The 15043-nt window shown below is 36.4% G+C and overlaps 1 protein-coding gene across 1 annotated transcript in view; it reads left to right on the top strand.

Moving 5' to 3' along the window:
* Positions 1–13826, top strand: part of Jmy (junction mediating and regulatory protein, p53 cofactor) — a 76748-nt gene extending 62922 nt beyond the window's left edge. Inside the window, exons 8-11 of the mRNA XM_020152034.2 lie at positions 1970–2065; positions 3208–3820; positions 5032–5342; positions 8421–13826. Coding sequence (XP_020007623.1) covers positions 1970–2065; positions 3208–3820; positions 5032–5339 — 1017 coding nt within the window. The 3' untranslated portion in view covers positions 5340–5342; positions 8421–13826. The remainder of the gene's footprint in view (positions 1–1969; positions 2066–3207; positions 3821–5031; positions 5343–8420) is intronic.
* Positions 13827–15043: the final 1217 nt, after the last annotated feature.

Here is a 15043-nt window from a genome sequence, read left to right as displayed (position 1 = left end):
TACCCTGCCTTACTCTGCAGTTTTCCTTAAGCAGTGAGGGGTTTTTGAAAGTAAAGCTAATGTTTTACTGTCTTGTTTGTTCCTTCTCCTTTGTCCACACCCACCGTACTGTATTTTGTGGTAAGGAATCAGATATGTAGAGGATCATTCTCATCTTCTTCTGTGACCCGCCCATGTTTCCTCAGTCCTATCACTGAGGAAAGTTAATGAGTACTTTAGAATTGTGATGTTACTTTTTAGAGCATTCTGAAGGTGACTATCAATACTAGAAGTTTTATAGTATTTGGCAGGTTTGCACTATAATGTGTAACTTGAAGTTAATACCATCTCCTTGTTTTATTTGCAGATAGCATTTTCTTCTCAGATTTTCTTTGTTTTTAGTTAGTTTCAAAGAAGGAGAAAGAGTCATGATGGCATTTGGTGTTTTTAATTAGAAGGTTCCTTGTGGGCATCCAACTTACTATTCTAATAGTAGTCACTAGATAACCTGAAGAATGATCATCATTGCCCTGGAAACATTTTCCAGTTTTGCTAATAGAGGTTTTTGGTTTTTTGTTCATCTTCTACCTGTCTTACTTTGGGTACATGCTAATTTATTTCAAACTCTGAATTTTTTAAAAAAATTCTTATATGTAAGTAAGTATTACTATGTTACACTTGAAATAATTAGCCTATTACATATCTTTATTTTCAGTTTCCTCTCATCCATAGGCTGCCCATTTCCTTCCCCATTACATTTTTAAGAAAACAAAAATAGGAAATCTCTTTATCTTCTTAGATTTTGATATAGTCACTTAAGGCAAATAACAGTAAGTGTCATTAGACATTATGTTTTCTAGGGAAAAGCTGATGGGAGAGAAAAGTGAAGCAATCCAATAAGAGAATAGTGGAGGGCTGAATTTGAAAAGAATGGTCATAGAAGACTAGAAGACAGGTTAATTTCTTTTGTTTAAGACTGAGTCTCACTATGTAGCTCAGGCTGGCCTCAAACTCAGGACCATCTTGGCCTCTGTTTCCCAATTGCTGGAATTATAAGTATGCACCAGCATGCCTGGTGACATTAATATTTATGTGAAATTATCTGGTTTTGTGGGAGATGGCTCCAGTTTTTAAAAACAAAGAAAATTTGTAACCTATCTGCCTATCTAGGAAGGCTTTTCATTTTTTAACTAAAACATATTCTGCCAAATAAGATTTTATTATACAGCTTCTAGATGATTCAACAATATGGGGAAAATTATAAACTTCTGTGTAGATAACTGCCAACTACAAGGTATGATATTAAGCCATAGGATTTATGGATACTGCTTGAAGCATATTTTTTCTAACTTATGGTTATATTGGCTGGAACAATATGCAATACCTAAATTACTGAACAAGTGGTTGCTGATTTTATTTTTGTTCTCCAGTAAATCTTCATTTATAAAAACAGGCAGCTAACCTGTGGCTTGTAGTTTGCTGACCTCCTGTGTTTACAGGAGGTCATGTGTATGTCCATGTGTCACATAGACACACAGTGCTGTTGAATACTGTGGTCTTAACCATCCACATATTAAGGAAGAGAAGATCATGTCACACATGTGTGCAGACAGCTGTGGTTCCAGCTGGTAGTTTCCTTCACCTGATTTTATTTTTAAAGTCAACCATATTGAATTAGAAAAAACAACCTTTGCAATCTGCCCTCTGCCTTCCAAAGTATTTTTTACTAAAAGTGTTTTAGCCAAAATTCCCAAGATAAACCATTTTTAATTTACAGAAGATTTAATTTTTAAAATTTTATGATATTAGTGGGAATTTTAAAACAATGATTTGGATTAAAAACATAGTATTTCATGTTGTAAAAGATTTGTTCAATGAAGCACTCTCTTACCCATTTACCTACTGGGTGAATTTTCACCACCCACCACCCCCATTCTGTCAAAAACAAATAGGGTGCAACATAATGGAATCATTATTAATTTTTTACCAGAAGAGAGAAAAATTACATGATGAAGAGGAAAGAAAAAGTGCCTGGGTTAGCCAAGAAAGACAGAAAACACTGGATAGACTTCGAACATTTAAGCAGGTAATGAATGTATGGTCCATTTATTGTTTTTCATTGCTTTCAAACAGATACAGATTTCTATTTAGAATGTATTATAACCATGGCACTTTTTTTAACAGTTTTGATTGCATGGCTCTCTTTCCTTTGGTTGCTTCTAGAATTATTATTCTTGTGACCCTGATACACAGCTTCAGGAGTATATGAGGGTTGTTAAAGGGGGTCTGGGAAGCCTGAATTCCCTTTGAGTTTTATAAAAATATTTGTAATGGATATTATTTATATTTATAATATAAAATTTATATCAACCTGTGTTGTTAATCCATGGAGTGACCATTGTCAGGACAAGAGGGTGGATCAATACATATGAGAAATGCTTGAGCAGTTCCCTTGCCAGGCTAAACCTGTAACTCAGGACACTGAAAACCTCTTCAGAACCATGCTGAAGCCCCATGGCTTTAGTTGCTGTGTGCTGAGGGATCACCTTACAGGTGAAATGAACTTTTGATTAAGTCCTCTTAGGATTACAGTGAAAAGGGGTTAGCGAGGGCACCCCTAGTAAAAGCATAGGCCTTGCATTAAGTAAATGTTGTCTACCAAATGGCATTAATGCTAAGTATTCCTTCAGTGAGAGTTATAAAATGTTACTGTATGTCGGTACTCTAAAAAAATTTCCTTTCCTTCATTTTATCATAATAGGCATATAGTGTTAACAGTTTTAAAGAAATGTCATGTAACCTGTTATAAAAGTTGTTTCAATTCTTATCTTTAAGCATTTGAAAACATATAGTAAACTAATGAGTTTCTTAGCTTTCTGCATGCCATTTATGTTTGACATTGTTTGTTTTGTATTTTGCATACTATTTATTTTTTTTACATTGAAATTAGTAATTCATTAAAGATTTTTAAAAATCACATGGCAGTTTTAAATATGGTTTCTGAGGTAGAAAAGAGGGAGCAAGGCCTTACCATATTTGATAAGCAGATAATAAAGGAGTTGGTGATAACTGTTTGAAAAGTAGCATTGATGTTCTAAGTTTTTTTCCCCCTGAAAAATTACAAAGCAGTTAAAAAAAAATCTTTGTCAGTTGAAGAAGGAAATAGCCATTTGTTCATAAATTGTTTTTAATATAAGTGTTCAATTATAATAACTTTTGATATTTTAGAGGTACCCTGGACAAGTCATACTTAAATCAACCAGATTACGACTGGCCCATGCAAGAAGAAAAAGTGCAGCAAGTCCTGTGCCCCGTGAAGATCAGTGTGACTCTCTACCAAGAGTGTTGCAGGGAGAGGAGAAAACAGAAGAGGTGAGAGAAGGAAGAGGCCAGCTTGGGTCACCTCAGACAGCAGAACCCCAGAGCCTTGCACAACTTGAAGATACTTCATTAGCACAACTTGAAGCCACTTCATTACCTCTCAGTGGTGTTACCTCTGAACTGCCTCCCACTGCATCTCTTCCACTTTTGACTAGTAATGACCTTGAACCATGTTCTGTTACCATAGATTCACCCCCACCACCTCTTCCTCCAACACCCCCTCCGCCCCCTCCACCTCCACCTCCTCCCCCACCCCCACCACCTCTGCCTGTTGCAAAGGATGAATATGCTGCCACCACCGCAGAGACACTGGAGAAAGGTCTGCCTAGAAAAGAGGGAAATGAAAAGCGGATCCCAAAGTCAGCCAGCGCCCCCTCAGCACACCTCTTCGATAGCAGCCAGCTGGTTAGTGCCCGGAAGAAGCTCAGAAAGACTGCTGAAAGTTTGCAGAGGAGAAGAGGTGAGTGAACAAGACGCTTCCAAGACCATCTGGGTTAAGTAAGGCATGGAAAGAACTTTGTATTTCATTCTAAAACATTATTTTTGAGACTTATTTCTTAGTAAATCAGTTTTTAAGTTCTCAGCAGAGACAAATTCTTCCCAACCCAGAGCAACAAAGGTGTACAGATACACAGAAATGTGTATCTTCTTGAGCTGTTAGGTATGTTTTAAAAATACATCTTCTGAAGTGATACATAACCTAAATTTTGTTGGATGGCTCTGGTTTGTGTTAGGAAAAACTCTTATTTTAAACCTGGGAGAGACATACTCAGTAGCTGGGGTGTAGATCAAGGGCGGTACACCTAGCTAGCATGTGCAAGACCTTGGTTTCTATCCCACAAAAATACAAAGTTAAGAAGTAAAGTATTCACGTAAGAAAGAGGGTAAGATCACATGACATTTGGTCACACTTTGGTATTGAAGACCTAAACGTGTGTTTGTATAAAAAGGAAAAGAAGGATAGGGAGTAATATGTGCAGTTTATTTATGTCAAATATATCTCATTAAAGTATCCCTAAAAATAACAGGAACTGAATGGCCTTGCCCTTTGAGGAACTTTCAGTTTGCATGGGATAAACAATGTACATAAAGCAATTTGCATATATGTTTTCTATTTTATTTCTGTAAAATATTGCCTACCATAATCTGAGTAGAATTTTACATGTCACACAACTACATTAAAAAGCACAATCACCATACTGAACCAACATTCAATTTTTTTTTAATGAAATGTGTAATCTGATCACTGAATTTGGATTGGACAGGTGTGGTAAGGGAGTCATTTGAGAGTCTCACCATCATATTTCTAAGACCACCCCTCAGGCTCCCAGTCTGCTCACTTGTCTCACATGGGAAATGATAGGAACAGCAAGAACACCTGCTATGGAATTTGAATCTTGGGAGATTTTGAAACAAGGATAAGTGAGGAGCTGGCCTAGTAAGCATAAGGCCCCGAGTTAAAACCCCAGTATGCCAAAGGGGATTTTAAAAAAAAAAAAAATGGATAAATGAGGATCTCTTTTGCACTGGTAACCTGCTCACACCTTCTGTTCCACTTTATAGCTGGTGTTCAGTGTCTTGGAATTCCATAGTCCAACACTCCAGAGGACATTCACATTGTTTGACTTTCAGGTTTAATCTTAACTAATTGTTCTGTTTCATTTTCTAAAGTGAGCTCGCCCATGGATGAGGTGCTAGCGTCCTTGAAACGTGGTAGTTTTCATCTGAAAAAGGTTGAACAGCGAACTCTGCCTCCTTTTCCTGATGAGGATGATAGCAATAACATCTTGGCACAAATAAGGAAAGGAGTAAAATTGAAGAAGGTGCAGAAGGAAGTTTTGAGAGAATCCTTCACACTTCTGCCTGATACAGACCCTCTAACACGGAGCATCCATGAAGCTCTAAGAAGAATCAAAGAAGCATCCCCTGAGTCAGAGGACGAAGAGGAGGCTCTGCCTTGCACAGACTGGGAAAACTAACAAGTAAATGGCCTGTTGTCTTTAGTAGTATTCAGTAATACAGCTTTTATATTGGATAATGGAGTCCAGTATTTCTTATTGAGTCTGAGGCCTATTGTTTATTGTACAGCTCAATTATACCATGGATGATAAATTTGTAAATTTCAGGTTTTACTTAACTCTATAGTTTCTTGAAATGAAGATAACAGAAAAAGCACTTTTAAAGGACTATTGCTATGTAAATCTCATGTTTTTTATATCTTGCTCATTAAAAATGTTTCCAGTAGAGCTGTATCCTAAGTAAAGGGGCAGTTTTATTCTTGTCTTAAGCAGGAAAGGCTTTTTGTAACTGAAGCTGTTATGTTTATTATTTGATGTCTTCTTAGCTACCCACAGAGGAGTTTTCTAAGATGAGTATTAGAAAAATGATCACATTGTCTGGTTAGTTAGCTTTCTAAACCTTAAAAAAACAAACAAAACAACAACAACAACAACAAAAAACTACTTAGGTACATCACAGTTACTGCATTGCCTAGATGAATTTGCAGCTATCATTAATAAGTATATAAAAATTATACATATATCTTGTCCCTTGTATGTACTAAGATAATATTTGGTTACACATATGGCTTTCTGCTAAGTAGTAAGAGAGTTGCAGTTCACTACTTTTAAACAAACTATGGCACAAACTACTAAATATTTCAAATCAATAACACATGGTACAAATTAAATAGGATATAGGACTGGTGATGATTACAGCTGAAATACGGTTATTAGTGCAAAATGTACAGAGTATGCAACCATGTTCCATTTGTTATTATGCTCTCTTGATTGACTGTTTCTCTGGGTTTCACAACATTCATCAAAAGAAGAAAGACTTAGCTGGTTATGGTGGTACATCCCAGCACTCAGGAGACTGAGGCAAGAGGATTGTGAATCTCAGCTACTTGGGAGGTGGAGATAGGATTGTGGTTCAAAGCCAGCCCAGACAAAAAGCATCTGAAAAGTAATGGAGAAGATGCAAAATGGGCCAGTGGTAGAGCACTTGCCTGGCACGTGTGAGGCCTTGAGTTTAAAACCCTATTATCACCAAAATAAAAAATGATAAAATATATGACTGATATTACTTGGTTATATCAAATAAAATACTACAAAAAGCAATTTCGCCTATGCCACTGGGCATGGATTCATCAGGAAAATATTCCTCTAGTACCTCTCTACCAAGCCCCTTACCAGTATCATCTGCACCAAGCTTATAAAAAAGTGAAAAATCACATTCTTAATATGTGGTGTCGCATTCCCTTTACTGTGCTTCATTCAATATTCAGTGGTACCATGGTCTGTTTTACTGCTGTTAACATATATAGAGGCCCTGATTTCAGTCACTTTGTATGATCTAATGTTTTTTGGACTCCCAAATGCTTTTAAACAATTTTTCTTTTGTCATCCATACGTACACTTAATGTCAAATTCACCCGAAAGACAAATTTGGCTTTATTTTTTTGGGCGGGGGAGGGAAAGGGAGGTCAAATTCGGGAACTTGCGCTTGGTAGGTGGGTCCTCTAACACTTGAGTCACTACACCAGACCTTTTTGCATTAGTTATTTTTTAAGATAGGGCCTCACTTTATGTCTGGGCTGTCCTACGCCACAGTCCTGCTGTTTGTGCTTCCCCAAATACCTGGGATGACAGGCACGCCCCAACACCAGCCATTGGTTGAAATGGGGTCTAGTGAACTTTTTGCCCATGCTAGTCTCCACCATCCTCCCAATCTCAGCCTTCTAATTAGCTGGATTATAGGCTTTAGCCACTGTGCCTGGCTTCCTTCAAGGAGATTTCTAAATAGGAAATTATATGGACTTTAAGTTTCTAGTTTGTTTCCTATGGGATCTTTTTTAAACTTACTAAATAACTACAGCTATGCTGTACAATAGAAATACAATGGGAGCCACTATATCATTTAAAGACTAATACATTAATTAGTAGCCCAAATAGTATTTTTCAGCATGTAATCAACATAAAAAAAATCATGAAGTAAAATCCACAGTTTTTGTTTTCTTCCTTTTTTTTTTTTTTTTTATCTCCCTTTTTTCCTAACCTCACAGTGCTAGGGATCCAACCCATGGCCTTGCACAAGCTAGATAAGTGCTGTGCCACTGACCTACACCTCTCCGCACTCCTTCTTTTTGCGGGGTAGTAAGTCCAGGTTTTGATTCTAAGTGCAGTCCTTATTTTACACTTTGATAGTAGCACATCTCAGTTTGGATGCTAAGTTTTCATTGGTTAAAGTAAAATGTCCTAAAACAAGAATATATTTAATAGAAATGTATTTTATACTGTTTTGAGTTTTTTATTTAAATCAAACTAAAAATTTTAATTTCTCAGTTACACCAGCCACATTTCAGTTGCTTAGTATCCATATGTAGCTGTAATGTTAGGAAATGTAGAACTCTAGAGGTGAGGGATGTAGTTCAGTAGTAGAGTGCTTGCCTAGCTGTACCCGGACTCAGTCCCCAACTCTGAAAAAAACGCAGAACTGTAACAAAATAAGTTGGTACTTTATTCATGAGAATGTCTATTTTTGTCTGATAATTAGTTCATTTTATATATATATATATACCCCTGTGCTGTAGGTAAGTTCATATATCTGAAACATAATATTTTTGAATAAAAAGCATGATAAAAACATACCCACTTAAAGACCAGTTTTTATCTCATACCCTAAATGTCAGTGTCACAGAAACAGTCTCTCTCTATTGAGTTTTAAAGATCTTTCATTTTGAGACAAATATTCGAGACTGAATTTATGCTGTAATATGTAGTTCTGGCATAAAATGATACTGAAAAAGGAATGAAAATGAATCTTAACAGTAATCACAATCAACGTATTAAAATTATTTTGTTTTCATTTTTATTACTTTAAGAATAGAGACATGTCCTTTAAAAAAAGTTTTCCTGTACAGCATGCTACATAAGAGACTATTCAAAAAAAAAAAAAACCCTCAAGTGTTCCTACTGGATAGTACCAAGGGTATGAGAGCACATATGTACTACGTTTAAAAGACTTCTTTTAATGCAGTGTATTATTTTGTTTGCAAACAGGTGACTTAACAGAAGAAAAATACCTACAGATGAAGATTGGTTCCATTTCTTTTGGAAAACAAGTTTAAGCTCTTGGTTTCACAGTTGGATTTCATTAGCACCAAAGTACATCGGCTGAGTGTGTTGAGAAAAAAGAAAGCACGGTTGGCGGGTTATTCCTTTTCCAGTCATTCCATTGATAGCAAACTGGCATGGGTTTTAGATGTGCAATGCACACGACTGCAATGAAGAAAAGGCCTTGGAGATGGCTGTTCTTCGTGCACTTTCTCTTCCCATCTACCCACTTACATCCTTGTCATGGCCAGTTAAGCTAGGGGTCACTATGAATTGGAAGAACACTGGGTTGACAGAGATCTACTGTGAACTGTTTTGGGACTGCTTTGGGATTCATCTTTCAGTGTACGAAAAGACATCTGCTGAAAAACAGTTTCTTCCATATCGGCTTATAGTGCAACACTCTGAAAAAGAAGTTATCACTGTAGCTTTAGGTCAAGAATTAGAAGGTGGGAATGCACTAAAAATTTCCAGTCATCTCCAGTGGAATTTTCATAAAGATGTTTAACATGTGAAAAGCCACAGAGATATACCTATTAATGTGTATACCACAACGTGATGTGTTTAACAAGGCATATTTTTAGAAGGCCACAGTCTTATACTTTGTAAGGGTTTGAAGTTGAAATTTCCATGCTTTTAAATAGCTTTTCATAATTCTGAATTTATAATAGTTTGAATTTTATGTGCATCTGTTTATGAAAAGCAATACTTTGTAATTTCATATTTCAAATTATTTTTAGTCTTTTTGTTTGAACTGTTGCTTGATTACTATAACTGATGACTTTCCTATTGAGAATCAAAACTCAGGATTCTATATAATAGGGATACAAATCATAGCGCTTTATTGTGCACCATTTTAAGTTTTTACTGTTATGCTCCACAATGAAAAATGCGCTCTGCAAAGGTGCAGAAAGTAGACAAGCAGAAAAGCCTATTTGGCTGGCATTTCACCATCTTCAGATGTTTTGAATGGAACTTTAGTAGACAGTCTTTGTAATTGTCACTAAGTTTTTAAACACATGTAGCTCTAGGTGCTGATTTTGCTGTAATGGAATCTTGAAGGGTATGTTATGTGAATAGACCCGTCAGGATGGTCAAGCAGGATGGTTGTGGTCTTGCCTGTGAAGGTAGATATGTTGGACCCAGTTTACAGGACTCTGCTGCCTAAGACAGATCGTGACTTTTATGTGGACAGAGTTAAGGACTGAAATACCAAAAGGAATTTTTTTCTTAATAAGGCAGTTCTCTGGCCTACTCCCAGAAAAGCAGTACTGAATGAACAGTTCCTCAGTGTGTATGAATTGGTTAAAAACTGCTCACACTTCTGTCATTTTTAAAGGGTATTTTCTTTAAAATAATAATAGAGAAAATTTTCTGGTCACAGGTCAGAAACAAAATCTTTGCATGTTAATGTTAGAGATAAATTTATCACTAGGAGCTTCTGTGTAGCGTCAGGGCACATAGCATAATTCCCACATCTTAGAACATTCAAAATACAGACCTAATGTATAAATATCCCAAGGTGGGTGTCAGCACACATGTCCTTTCTAACTTCAATAAAGCATTCAACTTATTAAAAAAAAAAAAAAAAAAAAAACCCAAAACCTAAAGCGCCATTGGTTACATTGCTAATGTATTTGAAAAATCTTACATTTACAGACCTTAAAAGTATCAATTTCATACATTCAGTTTTTATGGAGCTACATATATTTCATGGATCTAGTTTTTTAGATGCTTATTCATAATCTAAGTTTTGGTTTTTTTCAACTTTAGAAAAATACAGAGGGATATAGTGTTAAATTAGCAACAACAAAGGCCACTGGCACTTTTATGTGTGGAGAGAAAATTTCTAACCATTTAGTGTGACAGCTGGATTCCTTTAGAAAACAGGCTCACTTTTCAGAAGGACCCTGTGGAGCTGCCATGCGGCTCACACCCTGATCCTGTGGTACATCTTCCTGAGCCACGTGTATAAGTCTCTGGCATGTACTGGAGGGTGTACCGAACTCCACCAACATGCAAGCATGCATCCTCAGCTTGCAGAGTTCCCACTAGAGGAGCGCTCCAGGCTCCTCACACTTGACAATAGGTTGGAGCGTTATTGGCAGCCAGCTGTGTTCATTTTTTGGTAAACTTCTGCAAATATGTCCATTTCTCTGCTTCAAGATTCAGGTTCTTGGGCTGGGGGTGTACTACACCCCCAGTTGAGTCATACAGTGCTCATTTAGCATGTGTCAGGCCCTGTGTTTGATCTCCAGCACTGGGAGAAAAATTCGGATTTCAAAGAACTGATGTCCATTTGCCCATCCAGATATGACTACCAGTTGAACTCATTAATTAAAAACCAGTTTTAAAACACCACAGAAATTATGTAAGCATAGTTAAATTTACTTTTTTTTCTTATCCCTAATAAAATGAGGGACTTTGGCTTTCATATTAAATTTATATATATTTGGTTATCATAATACTTGCAGATCAAAAGTTTCCAATTGGAAACTTGCCTTTACTTTTTGTATAGTTCAGAATATTTGACAGTTAATACTTTTGTTAATGTGTCCTTTTTATTTCCACAAACAGCTGCATGCTTATACAGTTAATTCATAAGTTAATTTACCAATCTAGTCTCAATTGCACTATATTTAAAATAGGGAAAACAAGTAGATGATGAGTTGGGGGTGTTGTGAGGTTAATGTGACTGCTCATTTGGATGTAATTTCACATATTTCCTCTACTAATGCAATCAAAATGACGTGTATACACGCTACCAATGTAGCATAGAAAAGGTATTCCTAATGATTTAAAATCCTGGTTGGTTGTAGTAGTATGAAGAAACACCTGGCTAATGAGGATTCTTAAGAAGTTGTCTCTGAAGCATATTTTGTAGGCTTACTCAGTTTGTGAGCAGCATAAAAACAATCATTCCTTACTTTATTGTGGAGCTGAAACAGGTCTGTAAGATGCATTTTTAAGGAGACTCACAGATCCAGCTGGAGGTCATTAAGGTGTGGGATTTCTGTAGAGGGAATGTGGAGCTTTTCTCATTCCATGTGCACTTTTGCTGACTTGATAATGGAGGGGGAACATTCTTTTTTTTACAAAGTTGAACTGTTTGGCACTATTTGGTAACACATGGCATGGCCATGTTATGTCATAAAATGTGTTAAGTTACGAAGCACGCTTTGGTCATTGTAGATACTGGAAGCAAAACTCTTAAATCAGTGGAACACAAACTAGTGAACAGCTTCCTTTCTGGGATGGAAGGGGATTAGTATGCAGTTAATGCAATTAAATGTTACACATTCTCTAAGCCTATTTTTAAATTATATTCACCCAGTATGTTTGTATTAATTTAAATCAATGCTTTTAGCCTTAGAAAACCTTTTCTTTCTACAAATACAAGTTTTTGTTTTGTTTTTCTTTCCCCAGCTTTTTATTTAAGTGTTACGCTTTTAACACCAGATAGCAGTCTGTAAAGTACTATTGGGTCCTGAAAGGCCCTATCAGGGAATTGAGATTTCTTAGTATTTTACCAGATTATTTCTTAAAAAAAACAAACAAAAAACCCCAAAAAACCAAAAACATCAAACACTGTAAAATGATTTCAAAATCATTGTAGACACCTTGTTAAACTGCAACCACTTAATACTGAAAGCAGAAACCTTTAATTTTACCAAATTCTTGCACTAAATGTAAGGAATAATATGAAGTTAAATGCATTTTAAACAGACTTTATTTCCAACTTATAGCTTATTGTAGAAAAAAAACTGCATAGTGTTAGAAAAGGAACAATCAGATTTTTTTTTCGGATAGAAGAGGGTAAGAAGGCAGGAGCACCTTGCATTTCACTTAGTGCTACTGACAACTCAGTAGTCACTTCTGAACTTTGCTGCAAACTCCTCTTCAGTTAAAACACATTAAGAGGAGTCTCTGCTTAATTGCTTTGTAAAATGAAGCAATGTTATTTTTTACCTTATAAATATAGTGTAATTTAAAAGTTTTTCCTACAAAATGATTTTATATTGTTGCCTAAAGTATCATGTATGTAAACAGTTTTTAAAGATGGGAGAGAGTCCAGATCCATTTTTGTGTTCATGTGTACACTAAATGTTTGCCCATTGTGTTATTTCAAAGAATGCTTATTCTAGAATTTTCTGTTTTGCCCACAGTAGATATACAACTTGGCACTGTATGATTTCATTGATTGAATTCTAGATTTAAAAATGATTCCCTCCTTCGTTTTACAAGCACATTTATTATGCTACTGTAAGGTGCATGTACAGTAAATACCTCTGAGGCCGACATGTTGAAGAGTTTATGGATGTTGTTTCACACTGAATCTCAAAGCAGTCATTTGTTTTGAGGATATGGGGAAGTTTTGTTTGTTTTTGTAAATTCAGGTACAACAAAGAGTGGCTCAGTTTGGGGAGTTGAGGGTAGGTAGGAAGGCCTTGAAAAGTGATGTTTAGATGACAAAAATATATGGGTATTGGTTGTAGAGCTCAGTTTTTAAAATTTTTTACTTGCATGTCCTATGGTTAAGTATCAAAGGGTATAACAAATTTTTCCACCTTTTTCCCAATGTTAACTTTGTTTTTAAGAAGTTTCCATAATCACAAAGTGGCATTGTCCTTTCATTTGTGTGAGCCAAGAGGGGTAGACAGTGCAGCCACACAGTGACTTCTGACTCCTTTGACTGACATATCCCTCCTGACTTACTGAATTTCTCACTGTACTGTATGTATTGCCAAGTGTGAAACTATATATATATATATATATATATATATATATAGTTTATGAGAAATGGAAGGCTGCAGATCATTTTGCATGAATAAAAGCCCACTAGGGCTAATGAAACTGACATTTTTTAGTCGTTCTGGGTCAATGAAAATTACTATGGCAAGCTGATTCCCCATTACTAGCTTTGTGCAATATTGTAGAGAAGCAAAACACTAGCACATTGTGCTTGGCTTTTAAGGATGGCTTTAACCACCATTATATTAAAAGGACCATGCACATGTATTGCAAATGCATTCTTAATACTTACATATGTTCAGTTAACATTCTAAAGTATTGAAAGTACAAAGAAAATACTAAGCAAGCATTTCCAGCAATACTCTGAAACCTCCCATAATTGTTTTTGACTGTTGCCTTTTGCTCTTTAGTGCAGCTTTCTGCATTGTAATTCTTGTATTGCTTTGTATTTCATGGTTTTTACACTCATGACTTCAGAGTTAAGTACTTATATACCAAGGATTGCAGTCACCTTTCTCTTATTGTACAGGCAATGTAACAACTACAGTTTTGGTGCTTAACAATATTCCTTTTTTCTTTAATAAAGGATATTTATTTGAATTAACTGGATTTTGTTTGTTTAAAATAGCACTGGTGGTAGGTAGTTCCATTTCAAAGAGGAATGTAGCAACTTACGCATTTTGGTAATGTTATAATGCATGAGGCGGGACCCAGGGACTGGCTCTCACTAAGTGTTGTTTGTTATGAATGTTTTAATGAAAGCTTTATTTGTGCTAGTAGCATTGTTATTTGTGTTGTGTAAATATCTAAAAAGTTTGGAAATGTTGTTTTCCAAAATCAGATGTTCAAAATGCTTTCATTCAGTGGTCATCTGAATTGAGAGAGATTACTTGCAAACTTGGAACTAGCTGACTAGAGCCCAGCAGACACTGGCCAGGTTTTGTCAGTGGTTTAACACTAACAGCAGTTAAAAAGCTGCTGATACTTAAGGGCACAGATCTTGGTCTGTCCATTTGTTTTGTGTAATCAAAGACTGATGAGAAACAAAAACTATAGAAGACACCTTTTATCCTTTATAGCTTTTTATAAAAGATCTGGAATAAAAAGGCCTGCTCCTAAGTCTTTTTTTGCAGGTGTGCTACAGTGGTAAATGTACACATCAAACTAGATGAGCAAACTGATGCCATTAAATAGGCCACCTCTAGGGTAACTTGGGAGGGGAGCAGGAGGCAGGGGAAGAAGCTCCAGCCTAGCACCTGGGTGCAGCTTATGATCTTGAGGATGGTGGCAGACCCTGGACGTAGTTCTGGGGTACAGTGATCTAGTTCCTCTGAATGTTTTAGGCCCGAATGATCTTCTTCATACCTAAAGACCCACCCTGGCATCCGATCTGTCTAAGTGTTCAATGATTTAAATAGCCTTTCAGATAAATCATTTGGTCTTCTGTACAGTCCACTGTGTGACTGACCTCTTGAAAAACAGGTGCGGGCCGCACTGGATCTATGGCACTGGCTCTTGAAGTGCTTCTCACTCAGCCCAGCTTTGTCTGATAAGTTTTACATGCTGGCTTTCATGGATGGTTGAGATACCTAGCTGTTCCTAAGTGTGTCTAGGCCCTCTTCATAACTCTTCCTCTCTGTGCTTTCTCATGAATAAATAACATCCATTATCGTAATTATTCCCAACTTAAAATCTTTTTCTGGCCTGCACCTCTCACTCACCATGTCTGTATGCATTCACCTGTTTCATGATCTCTTACTTTGGATTCCTCACATACCTCAGACAGCCCATCCAGAAATGGTGATCCTATCAAGTTT

The sequence above is a fragment of the Castor canadensis genome, chromosome 6, assembly GCF_047511655.1.
Source record: "Castor canadensis chromosome 6, mCasCan1.hap1v2, whole genome shotgun sequence".
In the NCBI taxonomy this organism is placed as follows: Eukaryota; Metazoa; Chordata; class Mammalia; order Rodentia; family Castoridae; genus Castor; species Castor canadensis.
Note: the sequence above shows the minus strand (reverse complement) of the source record. Positions and strands in the feature narration are given on the sequence as shown.